This window comes from Anarhichas minor, unplaced genomic scaffold (genome assembly GCF_050575085.1).
Source record: "Anarhichas minor isolate MPS153535 unplaced genomic scaffold, ASM5057508v1 ptg000026l, whole genome shotgun sequence".
Taxonomy (NCBI): domain Eukaryota; kingdom Metazoa; phylum Chordata; class Actinopteri; order Perciformes; family Anarhichadidae; genus Anarhichas; species Anarhichas minor.
In genome coordinates, this window is record NW_027466472.1 from 9,717,387 (window position 1) to 9,738,460 (window position 21,074).

The following is a 21,074-nucleotide window of genomic DNA, read 5'->3' on the forward strand; positions in this document are numbered from 1 at the left end:
TGATACAACCTTTTTGGATGAAAGTAAGAAATCAACAATGCAAATCTTTGCTTTCGGTTAAAGGATAAAGCTTCATTTTCCTGCTTGACTCACAGCACGGTTGCTTAGCACAAGGCGAAGAGGAGGAGGAGGAGAAAAGCTCGTCTCATCGAGCTTGACACGAACTGCCCTCCTGAAAGGCTCTGATGTGACTGACACCTCTCTCCTCTTTGCCACTCCAATTAGCTTCGGTGACAGGTGCATGTGGAGAAATGAGACATCAATTACCATCTCACTCTGTCTCTTTCCTCTTCCTTTCTATTACTCTACATTTTTCATCCTTTCTTCCACGCACACCCAATTTTCCCATTCATACCGCGTCTGGCTTCTCATTGTCTGCTCAAAGCATATTCTCTCTCTCTCTCTCTCCTCATCCCTCTTCTCTCTCCTCTCCGTTTCACTGCAGCATGCCTACAGTCGGGGTGACGGGAGAGACGAGACACAAAAGAGGGAGCATGTCACTCAGACTGTGAGGCGTCCTCCTGCTTTCCACTCAGACACAAGAAGCAAAATCACTGCCAGGCGTTGACGTGACTCCACTCATGTAGGTCCTGTTAAAGTCACAATGAATGCTGCACAGTGCTCTGTGGTATCCTCTTGACCACAGCTTTGTCGCATTACGGTGGCAAACTGGTTACAGTCCTCCATTCATTTGTCAGACACTAGAGTCAAATGTATCTGGAAACTCAATAGGTACCCTGGGTTATTTAAAACACTGATGTCACTGCAGGTTTCAGGGTGGGTCTTCTTGACTGGATGTTTAATGGTGGAAGTTTGCCACCTGCTGGTTATGATCCTTTTCCGGTGTCCTTGATCAAACCTCTCTTATGATTCCTTTAAAAATACTCACCCTCCTGACATTTAGGCCTGCCAAATGTCCACGAAAAGCGTTTCCCTTTTGTTAAGGTCAAAAGGAAATTCTAGACATCAGACCAAGAGGATCAAATTAAAATGTTCCAAAATGTCCATGTTGTCAAAATTTACAACCCTGTTTTCAATTTCTAACTGGCCTCAGACATCATTTAGTTTTGGTTACTAACACACAAGAGATCATCTTTCAGAGCCCTGTGTCCATTAACAGTGCACTGAACCTCTGCCAGCTGCACATTATGGAATACCTACTCATTCACTCGCATAGTATAGTCATTAAAAAGGTACCGTATACCACACCTCCATGCTATATGCTTAAATTGGAATTCCAGCCAATTCCATTTTCATGATTTTACTTTTTAGTAAAGTCAAATAACTAGAAAAAGGACTAAGGACACCCTAGGCGTAGCATTGTGCACACCAGAAGATTTGACAAGGGAAGTTTTAAAACCATATTAAGACAAAAGGGCAACATCCATCCATCCATTATCCAAACCGCTTATCCTGTTGAGGGTCGCGGGGCGCTGGAGCCGATCCCAGCTAACATTGGGCGAAGGCAGGGTACACCCTGGACAGGTCGCCAGTTCATCGCAGGGCACATATAGAGACACGCTCACATTCACACCTATGGGCAATTTCGAGTCTCCAAATAACCTAAGCTGCATGTCTTTGGACTGTGGGAGGAAGCCGGAGAACCCGGAGGGAACCCACGCTGCAACGGGGAGAACGTGCAAACTCCACACAGAAGGACCACCCGGGATCGGGGGTCGAACCCGGGTACCTCTTGCTGTGAGGTGACAGTGCTAGCCACTACACCACCGTGCAGAAAAGGGCAACTTGTAACAGTTAAAAAAAATCAATAGTTTTAACCATAGCATTGTTTTTGGCCACAGTACGCAGCTGTTTTCATTGAAAAAGCCTACAATAATGTTGCTCAGTGTAACTGCAGGATGTGTATAAAGGCAACTTTTTGCTAGACATGGTCGCCACAAGGTGATAGTTTTGTTCTCAGTTTCTCTCAAGTGGCTAAGATAAAATCCCTTATTTTTGGTTTAAATATAAAGCATTTACTGAAGTTAGGCTATTTGGTAGCTAGGACCTATGACACCGTGTAAAAAGGGATTATATTAGGGCAGCTTGTTAACGTTAAATCTTACATGAGGACGTATGGAGGTGACATCTCATCAGCAGGGAATAGAACGATACTGACATCTGAGAAATTTATACCATCTGATACAGGTAAGGACAAGAGGTCAGTACATGCAGTACGACCAGTGGACGTCGTTAGGTTTAAATATACAGACGTATTTCACTGAACAAATTCAAGGACAGGCTTTTGTTTGACACTCGCTTATCCATCATGACTAATGCTCAGGTGTCCTTGACCGTTCTCATGTTTTAAGTCTTTAATCATTTCTCCATTCCTTAAAGTGTCATTCAATAAGTGCTGTACAAGTAAAATATACTTGTGGTTGTACCGACCACCTTTTCATGAAATTCATACAAAATCAGGTGCACATAAAAGCCTAAATGGGGAAAAGAAAAATCAAGGTTTTCCTTTTTTGAATGTGTCATGGCACCATTTATTTATTAAAGTTATGCATTACCTTCCAACTTGATCATTTTACATATGTTGAACTTCATGACATTATTAGAATATCAGGCAGTCGGATCAGCATCGCCGTGAAAGCAGAAAGAAGCAGCATCTCTGTCAGGAGCTGATACAGAAAGAGCATGAGCGCTCCTTGTAGAGGAGGAGGAGGGGGAGGAGGGGAAGGGGGGGGCAAGATACCCAAATGCAAATGAAGAAGCACGACATATAGAGTGTGGGAGGGGATAAATAAGCATGAAAGACACTGGGCTGTGGGGAAAAGGAGAAGGATGACACCCGAAAGTGTTCACAGGAAAAAGAAAGGGGGAGGGTCACACGCATAGGAGAAGAGGAGCAGCCGAGAGGCAAAATACCCCTCACAGGAGGAGGAGGAGGAGGAAGAAAGAGGCAGCACGAAAATGTAACAGGACCAGATCAGAGCCTCCAGACTCTTCATTCTAGTGAACACCACAACTAGAATTTATCTGAAATTCTAGACTTTAACACGTTTCAAGAGTTTTTAACACAATGGGATCTAGCCATCGCCAGTGCAAGTCTGGCCTCTATCAGTCTGAATATATCCTGCCCCTTCATCAGGGTACGCTAGACTAGCGTGCTTGTATGCTAGCGTGCACCCAACACTCACACTAACCCTGATTGACTGAAACAGGAAAAGCAGCCAAAACGGTAACACCATGGCCAAAGGCATGCAAGCAATGTTGGAAACACTTTTTTTTTTTTTTTTTTTTAAATGAAAAGAAAGAAAATAAATACATCTTGGGATAAAAAAAATCTTAATACATTATCTTAAAATTTTCCTTTTCTTGTTTTGTGTTTCATATATATATATTCTAAACACACATCTTTGTACATTTTGGTATAAGTTCTCTTTCTTGCAGGGAGGTCCGGGGAAAATGGGTGTTGTCTGGTAGAGGGGTGAGGTTTTTTCGGGGCAATCCCACTTTCCTGATTGCCTTGTGCTGATGGGGGGGGAGGGGGGGGGGGGGGGGGGTCACAAAGATGACACCACCCTTCAAACATTTCTGCTCACACTCAAGTCTCTCATTCTCTGTGGCAACCGTGGGCGAGGGTGATGAAAGACAGGGGGCTCAGCAGTGAGAGGACAAGCTTATAGGATGTCCAGAATGTCCAGGACACAAGAAGTAGGAACAGACCACAAGGCGGTCCTTCCTCTTTGGGACCAGAGCTAAAAGCTGCGGTACTGTCTTCCACTATCTCTTATCTGGGGGAAAACAAATTGGAGGTGCAGGATCAGAAAAAAGACGGATAAGGGTTGTGATTCATATATTAACATCTCGTAATTCATATGTTGACACTGAGCATGAATTGAGCTACCTTTGTTTCCATCCGTGTCTGCTGCTGACCTCTCTGGCCTTTGGCGTATTAGATTATTGTACTTGGCCTCAACCTCCTGAGAGAAACAAACAACCCGGTCAGATCAGACAATACAAATGACCACAATGTTTAAACGGCACACTGTTTTCATAAGAATGTGTGTCGGTGTTGCTCGGTGGCTGTTTGATACCTTCAGATAGTTGAGGTTGACCTGAAGGTTTCTGAGGTGAGACAAGACCTGTCTGCTAAAAGAGGAGAGGCTGCCGGCCTGTGACGTAGAAGAAAAGCGCAAGTTGATGCCGGAGTCGGCAGCACAGCCTTGCGAGGATCTCAGCTGCTTTCCTGTGGTTGATGCCAAGATGTCATCGTCTGTGCTGCTCTCCCCTGGACCGCCGTAACCCCCCAGGACTAAATACCCTGCTGATAGAATCAAATGATGCGATTTAGTACTATTACTGCAGGATCAAGGAGAGACAAAGAGCACTGAGAAAGTAATTAAAGTAACTAATAACAGCTAAATTGTTCAAACTGTCCAGGTTTACCATAATCTTCAGGAGAATCAAAGAAGCCCGTGTCCCCAGAGCCCAGGTCCTGAGTCGGGTCCTCGGTCTGGGAGCTAATCTTCTCCGAGCCATTGTGGACCATCCCCCGAGCGCGGCTGTCTACGGGTGTCCGCAGAGAGGTGGTCCTGAGGAGACGTACCCCCGTGGAGCGTTTGGTTTGCTCTAAAGCCTCCTGGGACATCAGCTGGGTCACCAACACCTGCTTCAACGCTGCCACTGAGGGAACGATGAGGAAAAAGGGGGGGGGGGGGGGGGGGGGGGGTTATGAAACCTACATACAATGTCTGTGTGCAGCTGATTGATTGAGCCGATTTCATGTTGAGTCATCTGTTCTGTGTGCTTACATGTTTTCAGTGCTTCGTCTGCTCTGGAGGGAAACATGTTAAACGAGTCTCCTTCTATGCCGTCTTCCGCCGCTCGATAAGGAAACTCTGGGTCCACAAAGCCTTCCTCCTCCTCCTCCTCCTCCTCCTCCTCTTCCTCTGCCTTTATTTCCTCAAATGGATTATTACCTGGCAGAGAGCTCTGCGTCACACTTCTAGGCGCCGGACTGCTCTCTTTATCTGAGGGATTGTAATTAGATAAGGATTATCTGCACAGTCGACTCGGATAGAATATATAAAGCAATATGGATGAAAAGCATGCGTCTCCAGCTACCTGTGGACTGGGTGCTGCCGGTGGATGTGCGGTCTGGGTCTCGACTCAGCCTGGAAACACCTGCTGTAATGATCTCCACACCGTCTCGCTCCCCACTGGCACACAAGCAACATCTTATGTAAATAGCAAGCTCGAAGCCTGAGAACAATCTGATTGGATCATATAAGAAAGGTGATAACAACAACATACTCAGTCTGAGGTAATGGTATGACGCTGTGAGGTTTGACTTTCATGGCATCAGCTCTCTGGGTGATTAGACGCTGCCACCTTGTGCAAGGGAGAAAAAAAACGAGTCATTAGCCTATTTAACAACTGGAGCAATGCAAATTCAATTAATCAATCAAAATGTGGACTAACGTTCTCTGATCGGAGACTGTGGGCGCCATCAGCTCATAGATCTGGGCTCCGTTGTCTGACATGGATAGGACGAAGAAGGACTTGTTGTCTGGCAGGAGAGAGTGTGGGCAGAAGGTTCAGGGTGAGATTAAGCACAATTTTGCCCAACATGCATGAAGCCTTAGACTTCCTGATCCCGTATTCAGGGTTGCCTGGATGTTGTATAGTGAGGCGTGCTTTCGTTCTTTGTTTTGATCAAGTTACTGTACCGCCGTGTTTAAAAATGCAAAACAGACCAAAAGATTGTGTGTTAACTGACCTGTGGCCACAGAGCGCACCAGCACAGTATTGAGTTTGATGATGGGGCTGAAGATATGTTTGGTATCTGCGGTGCCTGCCAGGTTTTTACTCTGACACTTCAGGATCAGACGCTCATCTTGTTTCTGTAGCAGAACCAAGATGTCCTGCAGCAGGAGGGTGTACAACTCTGAAAGGAGACAGAGAAATGACTTGTATTTAGTTTTTCGGCAGCAATATAAAACAATCAAACTCTTATAATGTGCCGATTACAAACCAATAGTCTTGTCCTTGTTCACTTTCCATGACAGCGGTCCCTCGTGCACCATCGTTCTCTTGGTTAAATCCAAATTCTGAAGGAGGTAGAATGGGAAAATAAATGTAAAGCTTATAAGTACTTGCTAGTGGTCCATGGAGCCTTCTCCACCAGCACTAGCTTTCTACCGAGCAGATATTTCATACAGCGTATGTGGGTGTATGACAAGCGAGTGTGCTTTAAATGGCGCTAAAAGGGTCATGTAGATAACCCACTTTTAGCTCCAGGATCATGGGGTTGTCTGTCTGCTTGAGAGTAGAGAGGTCCAATCTTCTCTGATAGTCCTCCAGCCTCTAGAGAAAGGACGAAAAGAAAATGGAGACACGGGAAAGGGGATAAGTAAGCGCTCTTTAAAAAGGAAGCCGCTGCCTGGGGAGCAAAGAAGGTAGTGGGGAAAAATAAATTGTGGTAGAGATGAAAAAAAAAAAAGAGACGACTGAGGATGAGACTTAAGGAGAAGAAGAGAAAAGTCAAGGGGATGGCATAAATTAAAAAGCAAGACTTTAAAAAAACATCCTACCTGCTTGTCCTCAGATTCCTTAACAGCCTGGTTGACGTGATTGAGAATCTTCCTACAGCAGTCTGCTGCCTGCTTCACTTTGTCCTTCTCCACGGCGTTGTCTGAAAGATATTATGACATCAAATAAGAAGCAAGGCCTCCACAGTTCTGCAGGGGGCTGACCGGCAAACGGATATTTCCTCTGTCCATTAGCACACCATCGTTCAAAAGCATTAAGATAAAGCAGAGGGGCATTATGACCCTGTAATAGCTGGTTATACTTTATCGTTAGTGCGTTCTCTCTGTGTGACACCCAAACCCCAGCCAAGATTAACATGATGGACCAAATAATGGGTGAGACGTTTCCCAAAATGTGCACAGCCGCTCCCCATGAGCATTAAAACGCTAATATCCCCATTTGTCTCTGTAATTCACTTGTTGGCAACATGCTGCCACACAGAACCTTGCTTAAGACTTGATTTTGTTCATTTTCATCCACTTTCTTCTATCTGTGGAGTTCCATCTTTATCTATTTTATTCTATTACATTCTAAATATAAAATACAAACTTTGTATTATTCCTGTATTACCTGTTTCCTTGGTTACTCACAGCATGCGTACAGTTAGTTTCCATGTTGAATTAATTGCCTCATACAATCTAATTGATTTTAGGTTCACAGGAGAGAGGTAACAGTAACTGAACTCTTCTTCATGCAGTGCAGAGAAACTAGGAGCATGAAATTATTTCTGGTTAAGTTAGGAGGGTTTATAATTGTATGAAATAGTGGAGGGATTAAGTATAATTGTGGTTTGAAACTGTCATTTTTAAAAGTAAATCACAATCAGTGATTGACGAAGTATTTGTGACAAACTTTGACGTGTGTGAATAAGACTGGAGGAGAGGGATCCGTTTTTGTGCTTCTGTGTAAGTGGTTTGTATAAATGTACAAATCTGTTCTGTGTCTCCTCCAGCGGGCAGGTTGACTTCATTAAGGCTTCATGCATGTCCAAGCGTCCACTGTTTATACTACCGTCACTAGTTTATTAAGCTGCAGCAATTAGTTCAACACCAGAAAGTTAACGTAATCATTTTAAATGATCAATAAAATCATTTTTTAAAGTAGAAACGCCCCAATTTTTCTTTACTAGTTTCAACTTCTCAAATGTGACATTTTTATGAAACAAACAATTAATCGAAAAAATAATCTGTGAACTAATCAAAAATGAAAATAATCTTTAGCTTCAGCGATTCTATCATCATTCAATCCACATTCTGGTTTATTCAAACATCTTGTTTTGAATCATCATTACATCCAACACCATGCACACAGTTAGTATATGTGGAGTCATTTGTGCAGTAAAATAACCAGGTGCACTGTGATGTGTAAGGCAGCACTACAGCACCTGTGTACTTGGCGATGTTCTCTAGTAGCAGGGGGTACTTGGTGAGCCGCTGCATCTCTACAGGAATGATGTCTTTAAGCTGCAGTCGGCGACACAGTCTGTTACTCTCTGCCTCCTGCAAAGCAATAAAACAAATTAAATCAGCATGGGTGAACTTAAGCTGTCGGCAAAAAGCCAAAATACATCTCTGAACAAGTAAAAATCGTGACTGAGCAATACTAAATGTAGCGTCAGAGAATTGGCATTTCAGCTGCACGTGTCTTTAACTCTTCTGCGTGATGCATTCTGAGCCTTCATTCAGTGCGGCAGCTAACGACACGTTTCACAGATGGAACCAGTTGGGAAAGCATAATGTCAGTACCTGCACGAACGACGTGAACCGCGAGTCTTTCTTCTGCTTGGTCTTGATGATCTCGAGAGCAAACGGCTGGTTGCTGCAGAACGTCCCCACCGCCTTCTTGATCGTCTCCTCCTCTCCATCGCTGAACTGTAACCACCCAACCCAAGACAGGACAGAGACGCTGATCAGTCACTCGATCTGGGTCAGGGGGTGGGTAGTTGCTATGGAAGTGTCTAGAACATAGCCACTACAATGAGCAAGCAACTCCCAGAAGGGGGCCAGGCTTAAGACCTCGTGGCAGAGACGGCTCAAGTTTAAATGTAGACGAGATCAATGCTCGGACCCTCGGGGCATCATTTACCCTACTTCTACCCCACGGAGACATTTTAGACGAGGCTGCCAGCTGAAGCGCAGCTACCTCACATTTAATGTATGACACATGATATCGAGATGTCAGCCAAATCTAGGGCACTGACTGACATAACCGTTTACTGAGAAACAGGCTTCCACTTCACTCGCTCGCTTCCACCGTGATTACATTTCTTGGCCGAGTTATTCTTTTGTGTCTCGTCGAAGGTTTTTGACTTTCAGGATTTTGGTGTCGGATTCAAGAATGCCGTGTTAACCCCTTCTCTGTCATATTTGAACTGTACACAGCCATTTTTACATACGCATGACATTTCTAAATGATCAGAATAGAGGCTGAAGAAAGCAATCCCACGCCAACGTCAACATCTTTTTCTCGCTATAAAGCAATTTCGGACAGCAGTTCAATATGTTTGTGAACAATACGGTTTTGTTTTTTTCCTACCACATCAGTCATATTGAAATTTATTCAATATCAGAAAATGTTTGAAAGAGGAACCACAATTTCAGCCTGAGAATTGGACTTACCCAGGAGAGCAAGTCGTCGCCTATCTGATCAATTACTGAAGACTCATTTCTCTTCCGAACGGCCGCCATTTGCTCCAGTATTGAAACTGAAAGTCAAAGGAGAGGCACCAATTGTCAGTGTGTGCTTGTGTACATAGGATGACAAAGATGAAGGATACAACATGAGAATGTGAGGGTGCCGTGTGTGCTGCTGTTGTAGTTAGTTTTACTTTAAACTTCATATTAATTCTCACTACCTTACTTTTGAGTTTGTGTTTTTTTTTACTGAATCTTAATGGTTCAAGAGCAGTCATGCACAGATAGGTTTTAAGGATGTGTACCGTGCAGCTGTAGAATGTCGTCCAGGTTGGTGAAGATGTTCTTGATATCAGCAGGAGGCAGGATGGCCTCTTTTGAGAGCTTCTGGTAGAAAACGTGGTCCAAAACTCTCAGCATCCTTACATGTGCGCGCTCTGTATAAAACAGCTCTGCAGACACAATGCAAGACGTTGATTGAAGATGGCAGATCATTTGCACAACTCAACATGATGCAACATTTGACAGCAACTTGGGTTGGACCCCAGCAGATGCTCTGCTGCTGCATATCTCTCTCTTCTCCCTTCTACTCATCATATTCCATAAAACAACAGTATTTTAAGTACATTGAGGTGGAACCACTTCTATCAGATCTGGTTAAAATGAATTGTAACTTCATGTGAAGTGGTAAGCCATGTCCTCACCATTGATGACTTCCTGTCTCTTGATTTCCTGAGGCCTGAGGCCCGCTAGGATCTCTCGCCCCACCAGCTGCTGCCAGTTTGGAGGGTCGTGCTCAGAGTCTGTTCCCTGGTCGTCCTCACTCTGGACGTCAGCTGCACCCTGTCCCTCGAGCCTAGGGCCAGACAGAGAGTTAGCTCCTCATCTGGCAACTAACAACTTGGATGAATTTTATGCGAGTGTGAAAATGATCAGGTATCCTCACCTTCTTATGGCCTTTGGTGTTCCCTCGTGGGCTCTGCAAAACAGTAAAATCAATGTTAAAAATAGATATTCTCTTCTTAAGGGAGCTAAACTGCTAAACTGACTGTAAATGCACCTGTCGCTTTCTCTGTCATCCTCTTGCAGTTGGTCCAGGCTGTAAAGGTCAAATTGCGGAGCAGAGTAGGGCAACCCATCAAGGGGGTCGGACTGAAGGCCGTCACTCAGCCTGGACGGGCCTGAGGTCGGAGTCCCACCTGAGAGACAAGTAACAAGTTAAAATCCATCGCCTCCTCTGTGTTCTTCTTCCACCGACGAGTTTAATCTAGTCGCTCACCCATATCAGTGTCTCGGCTAGTGTCTGAGCTATAGGTGGCGCTGTTTGGGGACGAGGAGTTGATAGACATGGAGTGTACGAGTTCAGAGCCCTCGCTCGATTGGCTGCCTCTGAGACGACCGGCTTCCATGTGATCACTTGCCCCTAGTGTGGGCTGAGACAACTGTTTCTGCGGCCGGGGGCGACCATCCAAGGCTTTACCTACTGAACGAGGAGAAAAATGGCGTCAAAATTTGAAAAAGCTTTTGAAGCAGTGTCATAATTTTGGCTCAATCGTAAGTCCTAACTCACCAGATGCTGCTTCAATGCGGCTGGGCCGACGCTGAGGTCCAAGGATACTGGGAAACCTGGGTTTCTTCACCTTCTCTTCTCCTTCCTTTTCTGTCTTGATGCTTTTCTGTAATGTATTAACAACAAGGGAAGTGTCAGGTAGATGATAAAGGGAGAGAGAGAGAAGGGCAAAAGCGCAAAAAGTAATGTTAACTACCTTGATCTTGGGAAGAAAGTTGATCCTGACACGTTTGGACTCCAGACTCCGAGGTTCCTTGACCCTCACACCAAGGTGCTTCATGTACGTATAGATGACATACTGCATTGTAGTGCTAAATGAAAACAAAAGTGGCAACTCTTTAGTTTAGTTGCTCCATTTTAATTATATCTGACAAAACAAACAGGATGCTAAGATTGGAAGTGTCCACATTGTGACTTGCACCATATGTCATACCAGTCCTTCTCTACAGTTGCTACACAAACCATCTGGGGTATGCTGCGAACATATGGCATTTCAAACAAGTTTCAATCAGTCACACTTTTGAATTATTTAAAATAAACACACTGCATAAATTACATGTTCTCTTTAAGGGACGGCCCGCGTGTTTAATTTGTAAACTGCGGGGGATGTAGAATAGGGCTTGGATGACACCAATATGTTCGGTGTTCTTGGCCGAAAAAAAATGCAAAACTAAACTTTAAAGGTTGAAAAACATGACTAGCACTGAGAGATATTATTCATTTAGCATTTAGATTTTCTTCTTTTTTGTTTAAAGAATTAATTTAAAAGGAGACAAGCAGTCTAATAAAGTAATAAATACTGAGAGTTATTTAGGATTATTGTGGGACACATTACAGATTGAAAATGCAATGAACCCACAGATGGTTTGAGGGGCCGTGAGAGCCCCTGAAGTCCTAAATGATCCCAATCATATGCTTTGAGAAATACTCTTCATATCAATCAACCAAAGGCTCCACAATATAAGTTTGCTCACCATTTCTCTTCCTCTGTGGTCTGAGTAGTTAACCTATAAACAATACAAAGGAAAACAGACTGAGTAGCTGGTAATGGTTAGAAACGTGAGATATTTGTGCATCCGAGCAGCATATCTCTGCATGCATGGCCTGTGTGTCAGGTAACCGTGTCTGCATGTGCTACTTACAGGATGTCCTCTATCTTGGTGATGATGTTTTCAGCGTATGAGCGCTCTCTCTCCAGAGCGACACGGTCTCTGACTCTCTCTTGGTCCAGTCTGGACAGCTCTACTTCAGCCACCGTTAGGCCCATACTGCGCTTCTGCCTACATGTGCCAACATATCAAGTCACACACAGTTGTTTGGTTGATAATGCTCTTTTCAATTTTCCTTGATGCGAGAACCAAATCCTCAAGTTCTGCAATTCATCAGAACTTACTAAACCATGGAAAATAGAAATTCTGAGTTGACAGGTTTACCTGAAGTCCTCAAGGTTCTTCTGGATGTCAGGGAGCAGAGAGTCCTGCAGTGTTTGAACATGCTGTCTGTTTATTTCCTCAGGGATCAGTTCTGTCCGCCGGCGGTCTGCAAACACACGCACACACTCTCATATATACAGTACGCCAAGTCTCTAACAGGATTATGTCAAGTGCACACTAAATACGCCCTATTAAGGTTCAGCAATACTTTCCAACCCATCAGAGCATTTGATTTTTTTAACACCTTGGTCGGGAGTGTGCATGGCTTACAGGGACTGTATAATGAGGATGGCCAAATGGAGGAAGTGAGCCAACAGAAGCACAAAAGGTGACCGTAACAGAAGAAATTGCCTCCTCAAAATGGCTCCAGGCAGATGAGCAAATGAAGCGGCAGCACGGCGTACTTACCGAGATCAGTAGAGATGGATTCAGGGACAGCAACTTTCAAATTCTGTAAAACGGAAAAACAATAAAGATAAATAATTAAATACACTGAAGTCCAGCAAAACTCTTTCAAATAATATAAAATGTCAATGCGAGTACAGATAATAAATGAAGGCACTCATAATCATGTTATGACCTATGAATAATGAAACAGTCAATTAGTGACAGATGTATCACTTTATTCTAACTTGTAAATGGGCAATGTGGTGTTAACTGTGAGCTATTAGTGTATCACTCCATGTTTTATCAGAAAAATCTCATCGTGGTGTTTTTAGATTGGAGTTTGAGCTTCGGACTTAAAGAAAACAACCACAGATGTTGGGGCCGTGCTCGGTGTAATTAGTGCCATTTTGACGCGATGTGGTGACATGTAACATTTCACCTGTTTCTGTCAAAATCTCATCAGTTGTGTGACAGATAGACGGAGGATTGCTTGAATCTGACGTGTAGCGTTGCCCATATTTCACAGTAGGGAACAAGAACTGTACTTACCGCTCCACGGTCAATGAAAAAGGTGTGGAGGTCCATGAACACCCGTCTGGTCTCTTTGGAGTTGGTCTGCTTGTAGAAGTCAGCATAGAGGTAGCACAGCTAAGGACATAAGATAAAGATTTATTAAAGCAAATGGTGAGCGGTAGTGTCTGCCAGGTTGCATGAAAACAGGAAATAAATACATAAAAGATTATTATAAGGTGTGAAGGAGGAGGGTCTTACCACAGGAGCGGGGTCGAACTGAGACATGACATGGTGAAGGAAGGCTGCGAGGTGGGCGGGACGAGACTTGAGCTGCTCCATGTTGTTAAAGCTGTGACACTGGCCATTTGTCTGGAACAAAATCGGTACAACAGTTTGCATTCGCTGACTTCACATGTGACGTGAATTTAAATAGTATTATTTAGACATTTATTGCAAAGAAAAGTTTATTATTACAGCATCGAGCCATGAGTTTCGTATTAGGATTGTCCCCGTCCCATGTAACGTGCATTTTGGGTGATTCAATCACAGGTGGACAGCTCTAAGTAGTACTCAGTTTACACCAAGCATTAGAATGCGTCTCCACGCGCCTCGGGCGACCACTTGTGATCGGATCTCACTTCCCTGATCTATATGCAAATGAACACGTACATCATTTCCATTTGTAAAGACCAAATGTGTTGTTGATTTTAACCGGTGGGAGGCAGCAACACAAATTAACAGTGTCCAATTGTGTTTTGGGAGGTTTGTCGCCATATACACACACACTTCAGTGCCAAATTATGAGTTTGCCTCAAGGGAACAGACTGTGGAAGATGGTGGATAGCTTTGAGAAGCAATAGATGGCTCTTATATCCCCATCACCACCACCTCCAACAACGCAACGGATTACCTCAGTCGAAAGTTAAGTCATTCCACCATCATCACTCGATTAGTCTCTCACGCACGCACGCACGCGCACGCGCACACGCACACACACACACACACAGCTAGGAATGTGGGACAGACCACCTCCAAAAGTGGTCTGAGCGATCGTATCTCAATGCGTCCTCCATTCGTCTTATGTGCATTCACACCTGTATTTAGAGCTGTCCACTTGTGATCGGTTCACCCAAGTTGCATGTTACTGTCTGGTCTGAACCGGACCACATATATAAATATAGACAGCGCCTGCAGTGTGTTTGCACTGGGGCCCGTAAGGTAGAAGGCCCATAGGGAGTGCAGGCAAAAAAGCAAACCCATCTCCATCATGGTTTTAATTTTTCAGTAGCAATCTATCCAAAAATATCCCAAATGATATGAATATTCTACATAAACTATAAAAAATATTAAAATTTACATATATAATTTCAGATATTTTTCTCATACACAGAAATGCAATGATGATTGCTGTAATATGAATGTCGATGTTGTCTAATGTCAAGTCACTATTTGACGAGACGATATAGGCCCAGTGATTAGTTTTGGTGCAAAATCTCTTGCAAAAGACCCGAGTAAACAGCCACGCCTTTCAAATATGCATTTGTTATAAACAGACGCCCGCCCACAGTGTGTGTGCTTCATAACTAGCGTGCATAAGTGCACGTCACAATAGCATTCACTGGGGCCCGCTGTTACTACCTTTCGGAACTGCCATAGATGTTAATTCTGCACTGTGGACAAATACCTGCTCCTGATCTGAATCAAAATAGTCATCCTCAGCTCCAATGATTTGCGAGACGAGGCGGGAGGAAGAGGGACTGCTGACTGTGGTCGGGGACAGAGAGTCCTGGGGGAAAGACAGTTGTGGAATTAGTGTTTTCTATTTAGAAATTCTCCAACTGGACATTTATAGCTCAACTGATCTGAGATTCAACATGTAATGTTTTTCTATAGAACACACTTCAAAAGTTCTCTTTCCCGAGTTTACACCAGGAAAGGGAGTGAATAAGTACATTTCTTTTGGCAGAATGTTCAATAGGCCAAAGAGCACAGTTACCAGGTCAGTGGCGTCCTCTGCCTCTGGAGAGTGGCAGGAGTTGAAGCTGTTCCTGGGGATGCTCTTTGGGCTGGGATAGGATGGCTCTCTTGGGTAAAGGCTCTCTGGAGATCCAGGTCCAAATCCACGAGATGTCTGCAGGTGGGATGGAAAAGAAGCATTACATTATCCGAGTCTTTTGCCTTTAGATTAGTACAGCTGAAAGTAGACAGGAAAGAGGGAGAGAGAAGGGACGACATGCAGCAAAAGGGCCGCGGATCAGATTCAAAGCGGGGTTGCTGCTAAGGACTCAGCCTACATCCACTCTACCAGGTGAGCTACCGGGGTGCCACGAACATCAAATTCTCAATTAATCTCAATTTAATAAAACAAATCTCCAAAAAACCACAACAACTGTTGCCAATTAATTTATTCCATTCGTTTTCATACATGACCAACAGAAGTTTGAATGCAGAATCAATACTTAGCGCAGCCAAACCTAAGCAGTGCTAATTAAGATTGATTTAACTCATCCAGTTTAGCACGAGGCCGTGCATCTATTGTCCTCAAGCTTGCCTAGTCTTGGACTCAAAGTTTGATATAAAGCTCAGAGGGGCATTTAAACTACGTTATAACTTACAGGAGTGCTGCTCCAGGACAGGTGTGTACTGTTGTCTCCCTTAGAGTGCTCCGTCTCAAACATGCTACCACCATCTGCATCTCCACCTGGAACAGCCTCCTACAGATTCATGTAAAAACAAGATCTGGTATTAACTACGAACAACCTCATCACACAACAACAACCGTCACAAAGACCACAGTGACACATGTTTCGGACAAACGAGGCTCACGGGCCACATTGGTGACAATTAACAAAAGTAGGAATTTATGAGTATTTTAACATATTCTCATAAAATAGGACTGTTAAAATTGAGAGAGCAGATTAATGCGTTGACATACATAACACAAGGTTTAGTAAGTGATGTAAATAAAATAAGCTGTCACACAGACACAAAAGAGAGGCTTCCCACAGAGAAAGTCTAATCCTCTGATAAGATTAGGATTAATGTTTGTCTGGAGCGATCCCTGAACGCGCTACACACAATTGTACTGCTTGGATTTTTGCTGGTAGATCAGTTTCCCTGGATACCCTATTCTGTACGCAAGCACATGGCGATGAAGGGGGTCGTTGGCTTTACCTGTGTTGCCCCAGTGGCCTTGAAGAGCTGACCCTGCAGCTGAGGAATGTGTTTCTTAGCTTCCTGGATGTCTTTCAGTAGTTTGGGGGAGGGGTTCCTGCTGTACTCCTCCTTCATGGCCTTTACAGCAAGAGAGGTGAAATCAAAATAAGCAATCAGGACCAGTAGCAAGCCTCTGGTCTGGCCTGGCTCTATTCAGCCCTGGCATTGACATGCGTCCTGGGCGATCCGATCACCAGTGGACAGCTCTAAGCACAGGTGCGAGTCCTTCAGTGTCCTGTGCGACACGGAAGGACTGCCTACTCAACACATGTCCTCTACGCGAGTGCAAGTACGAACTCGTTCGCTGGCTTTGTCCACAAATTTCGGGAAGCCACTAGAGCCAATAGAGACACACAATGAATGCGTCAAACATCTTGGACAATTTCCAAGGAATAGACTCAGTCTGTTTTGTTTGGATTTCTTCAGTGGTGTGGTGCGGTGTGATTTTTCCACTAGGTGGAGCAACGGCACTACAGGTAGCTCGGTGTATTTTGCGTTGTATTTTGAAACATTACTATTTTAAAAGTATTTCTGATGTCACACAAACCACTGAGTGAATGCCAGGTGTGAACTGATGTACTTAGAGCTTGACACACAAGACATATGTTAATACCAGGTCTGAACAGGGCCTATGTCATGTGTTGAATCTGTTCTGAAGTGTGGGATGTTGAGGAAGATACTATTTTAATCTACTGCATAAAAACCAATCGTGTTAAGGGTACACATAGTACCTGCCTCCTACCCAACGCAACGCTCTATTTAAAGATGGATGAGAGCTGATCCTTTCATTTTCAACACAGATAATGACCCGATATCACTTAAGAGGGTTTAGATTCTATTGCAAAGACCTACGAAGAAACACACGTGTTACAATAGAGAGAAGACGGAAGTGGCAGCGATTGTTCTGCTAACCTGCAGCCCCTGCTGCCCTTTTGAGAGCATCTTTTGCAACATGTCAACCCTCTGGTTACAGACACTGCTGTTTTCATCCTGTGGGGGAAAAAAACAAAAAGGCATATGGAGGAACTGTGCATTAGACAACAGATGAGAGGCATTCCAGCAAAGATTAGAAATACGTAACCATGATGCATTTAACAAATATTGAGGCGTACAGAAAATATGTGAGAAGGGATGAACAATACAACGCTATTTTAGATAGCATGCCGGCATGACGTGTAAAACAACAGCGTCTGTGTTTAGTGTGCGTGTGAGTCTATTTAACTCCGTTACCATCTCCGCTGACGGCTTAACTGTGTAATAACTCTGGTGCCCAGAATAGCGAGGCGCATCTTGAGGCCCAAATGAAACCCCTCAAGATGGTGAGGAGGGAGAATAGGGAAGGAAAGCAAGTTTGCGGAGGAAAGAAACAGAGGACAACAGAAATGAACGGATGTCTTTAGTACCCATGGTGGTTGAGGGAAGGAGAGGCGGTCCAGAGGACTGTAGGGGCGTTCTGCTGCTGGGGAGTTTGGAGAGGAAATGCTAACTCCGAGCATTTGAGACTCTGCTTCAGACAGAGGGATCTGGGCGAGCCCAGGAGGACGCCCCAACACTGTGAGGGCCACATAGGAGCCCGCTGGATAGGAAAGATCATAGTCAAAGAGTCAGTTATACTTAAAAGGTTTACTTGTTAAATGTGTGGCTTTTGCTAGAAGACTTACATTTGATAAGTTTCACCACCTCAATGTGGTTTGAATGTGTAACAAGGGTCCCGTTAACCTGGAAGACAGCAATGAGGAAAATTAAAAAACAGATGCCGAGACCAAAAACCTCCCATTCTCAGTTCAGCGTTACAATTCGACGTCTCCCTCCATTCCCAGAAGCAGCATAAAGAGAGTAGACATACAAACGGACCAGAAGGTGGCAGCCTACAGCCTCCGTATTGGCCTTGGACAAGAAAACAGTGACGTTTGCAGGAAGGAACATGGAGGAAGATGTACACAATACCTTGATGATCCTGTCTCCTGTCTGAACACCTGCCCGCATAGCAGCCCCATCTGGCAAACGCAACACAAGAAAACAAATGATAACGCAACAGAAGAGGCGAGGAGAGATATAGAATGAAATGGGTGGAGGGGAGACGCATAAGACATGCAGCTTTATGGCGTAATTGCTGATATTTCTGCACAATGAATAGATAATATAGCCTTGACAGACCAGATGTTGCAAAGTGACTATTTGAGTGCCATTTTGAAAGATCATAACAGTGGTTATATTATACGAAAGGACCTGTTTCACAGCTCCACCCAAAACAAAGGGATTTAGGCACGAGACAGGTTATTATGAGATCCACGCCTGACTCTGTAGTCAGCAGCATACAGCTCAAGTATTTTGCAAACCAAATGCAGTTTTACTGATACACTATTATGATTTGCATTTTGTAATGGTATGGACATTTTAACTGGTGTCACTGAACCAAGGACATAATCTTGTCTGATCAGTTGGACTGAAAGTAGAAGGATGAACAAGAAAAGCAGCAGCAAGATACTACAGATACATTTTGTTCATTTAAAAACAAAAAAAGAAGTTGTATGAATTATTCAGATGAAACTAAGAAGACTGCTTTGAGTCGAGTCGGGGACAAATGGGAAGCCACACGGAGATAGTCGAACACTCCCCGCGCACTGACGACAGTAAGTCCTCGATCAGTTCCTTCCTTTTCTGTCTCTCTGCTCTACTGTGTAGACTGAACATGTTTCTGTAACCCGATAGCAGCCCACATCATTCTCTACCGACAGAGAAAGTCTGCCGGGGACCATATAAGTATCCTGTCAAAGACAACATGATGAAGCAGAAGCTGCAGCTATACTGTGAAACTACCGAGCAGGAAATATACAGTCAATGGCTTCACTTCTCTAAGTGCCAGAGTGGTGGTGGTTGCTGAGTCCCAATTATCCTTCACATCTGTGAGCAAACCACCATGACAGTTTGATGTCAGTGCATGAAAAAAGGAGCTCATATCTCTATTGCAATTGCTCCGACCAGAAGTGGGTATTGTAACACCAGATTTTTCTTTTGTCCTTTTAAGTTTGAGACTCCACCTTACCTTCTTTGACAAGCTGCACAAACACTGGGTTGTCACCACTGACAGTGAGCCCAAAGCCATTTTCATCTTTCTGGATGATTACACATCGTTGAACCAGACCTGCAAGTGAGACATAAATACATAAACAGTGTCTTCAAAAAGTACCAGGAAGTCATTAAAGAAAAAATGTACTCGCTGGAGTAAGTGCATCGAATGCAACTAAACCTCGGCCTTGTTCTAAAACCTGAGCAGATATTTGAAAGAAATTGAAGAATGTATTGTGGATGGACACAACCGACCGATAATAATCACACTTTGCAGGCTATGAAGAGCAGTTTTTACACCCATTTAAAGGATGGGTTCACATTCTCTAAAGTATAACTTAAAACAATAACCTTTGAACTATCATTGATTTCAGCCTATGTTCCTCCTATCCGTACTGACCATTAACATATTGTGACACCCATCACTTACACTGAAATTGCTTTAAAATGGGATCTATATGCAGCCAGTATTGACATACTGCTTTCAATAAACAGTGCATATGGGAATGTTAGTATTGTTTGTTGAAAAGAGTCTTTAACATACCAGCACATAACCCATCTCCTGTAGTCTAGGATAACAACATTACAACATCCCATAATCTGAGCATGTACAGTTAATAAAGCTTGTTCTAAGGTTGGCCAGTAAACATTTACATAGCAACATTTTTACACACGTTGTCTACTTTCTCAAGATACCAAAAAAATAAAATAAATCCTTTTAAAAACGTAAACACTAATAATGAGGGCCCTTCTGTGTGAGGCGACGTTTGAAACAGGAAACCGGGACATATTTGGTTGTATTTGGTTGTAGTCTCACGAGCCAGAAGGAACGTTACTTTTCAGGTTTTTCTTATGAGGTGTAGCGTAGCAAAAACAGATTAGAGCTTATCTAATGTCTGGCCCGACACTGACTAGACTTACAGGATAGTACAGACAAAAGAGCACACAGCAAAATGCTGTAAAAGCAAAACATTAGATATTGATATAAAAAGGAGATTTTATAAGTAACCCTAGAGCTGGTTTCTTGTGCAGAATCGACCAGAGAGGTGATTCGATCGATGAGGACAATGGTGGGGTTAGGTTGGAGAGTGGGAGGAACAGGAGCTAATACACGGAGAGACGTTAGGGGAAGCAAAAGCCCCAGGCTGTGTGGGGGGGGGGGGGGGCATGGTGAGAGGGTTAGGCAGAGTGCGGGAGTGGGGGGAAGGGAAAGGGGGAGAGGGCAGGGGTGTCAAGGTAAAAGATGATGGGTTAAAGAACTGGTGTGAATATGCCTCTAGATGTTGGTCTTTTGCCTCTGTAGAGGTTTTTGGTTGGTATATACCGAGAGGATCGCCGATCAGGTTAATCCATCTAAACTCATGTATTATTCAGAGGTTTGATTGATCTGACATCTGCATCCTTTACTGAAACACAAGCTACTCTAGAGAATAAACTGACCTTTAATACTGACAGAGTACCTTAAGCCCCACAATCACAAAAAGGAGGAACCATTACAAGAAATCATTACAATGACGCATACAAAAGGTCAGACTACTTTCCTTAAATCTAAAAGTCTGTTTAAAATAATCCAGAGCTTCAAGTGCTGTTCTGTGATAAAGGCTTTTCATCTGTGAGTTTATCCTATTCTAAAAGACTGAACACAATGGAGATAAGTGACTCAAACACACCTATGCTTTGTTGAATATGATAATTGATGATATCTTGATG

The 21,074-nt window shown here is 43.7% G+C and overlaps 1 protein-coding gene across 5 annotated transcripts in view; it reads right to left on the minus strand.

Moving 5' to 3' along the window:
• Positions 1 to 2,461: 2,461 nt before the first annotated feature.
• The window catches only part of arhgef12a (Rho guanine nucleotide exchange factor (GEF) 12a), a 36,737-nt gene continuing 18,124 nt past the window's right edge, over positions 2,462 to 21,074 (minus strand). For 2 of the 5 annotated variants that reach the window (XM_076100231.1, XM_076100229.1), the window contains 37 exons: positions 19,342 to 19,440; positions 18,243 to 18,292; positions 17,957 to 18,014; positions 17,699 to 17,871; positions 17,208 to 17,285; positions 16,254 to 16,373; positions 15,695 to 15,793; positions 15,076 to 15,210; positions 14,764 to 14,865; positions 13,338 to 13,448; positions 13,116 to 13,214; positions 12,588 to 12,630; positions 12,180 to 12,285; positions 11,889 to 12,026; positions 11,721 to 11,753; positions 10,943 to 11,057; positions 10,747 to 10,852; positions 10,456 to 10,659; positions 10,237 to 10,375; positions 10,123 to 10,155; positions 9,881 to 10,032; positions 9,482 to 9,628; positions 9,162 to 9,247; positions 8,289 to 8,414; positions 7,928 to 8,042; positions 6,546 to 6,646; positions 6,241 to 6,318; positions 5,987 to 6,062; positions 5,732 to 5,899; positions 5,434 to 5,521; positions 5,266 to 5,343; positions 5,077 to 5,171; positions 4,764 to 4,982; positions 4,399 to 4,635; positions 4,047 to 4,276; positions 3,857 to 3,932; positions 2,462 to 3,743 (listed from right to left, as the gene is read on the minus strand). In XM_076100231.1, the coding sequence (XP_075956346.1) occupies positions 3,733 to 3,743; positions 3,857 to 3,932; positions 4,047 to 4,276; positions 4,399 to 4,635; positions 4,764 to 4,982; positions 5,077 to 5,171; positions 5,266 to 5,343; positions 5,434 to 5,521; positions 5,732 to 5,899; positions 5,987 to 6,062; positions 6,241 to 6,318; positions 6,546 to 6,646; positions 7,928 to 8,042; positions 8,289 to 8,414; positions 9,162 to 9,247; positions 9,482 to 9,628; positions 9,881 to 10,032; positions 10,123 to 10,155; positions 10,237 to 10,375; positions 10,456 to 10,659; positions 10,747 to 10,852; positions 10,943 to 11,057; positions 11,721 to 11,753; positions 11,889 to 12,026; positions 12,180 to 12,285; positions 12,588 to 12,630; positions 13,116 to 13,214; positions 13,338 to 13,448; positions 14,764 to 14,865; positions 15,076 to 15,210; positions 15,695 to 15,793; positions 16,254 to 16,373; positions 17,208 to 17,285; positions 17,699 to 17,871; positions 17,957 to 18,014; positions 18,243 to 18,292; positions 19,342 to 19,440 (4,124 nt within the window). In that variant the 3' untranslated portion in view covers positions 2,462 to 3,732. The remainder of the gene's footprint in view (positions 3,744 to 3,856; positions 3,933 to 4,046; positions 4,277 to 4,398; positions 4,636 to 4,763; positions 4,983 to 5,076; positions 5,172 to 5,265; positions 5,344 to 5,433; positions 5,522 to 5,731; positions 5,900 to 5,986; positions 6,063 to 6,240; positions 6,319 to 6,545; positions 6,647 to 7,927; positions 8,043 to 8,288; positions 8,415 to 9,161; positions 9,248 to 9,481; positions 9,629 to 9,880; positions 10,033 to 10,122; positions 10,156 to 10,236; positions 10,376 to 10,455; positions 10,660 to 10,746; positions 10,853 to 10,942; positions 11,058 to 11,720; positions 11,754 to 11,888; positions 12,027 to 12,179; positions 12,286 to 12,587; positions 12,631 to 13,115; positions 13,215 to 13,337; positions 13,449 to 14,763; positions 14,866 to 15,075; positions 15,211 to 15,694; positions 15,794 to 16,253; positions 16,374 to 17,207; positions 17,286 to 17,698; positions 17,872 to 17,956; positions 18,015 to 18,242; positions 18,293 to 19,341; positions 19,441 to 21,074) is intronic. The other 3 variants (XM_076100230.1, XM_076100232.1, XM_076100233.1) reach the window with 3 other exon arrangements.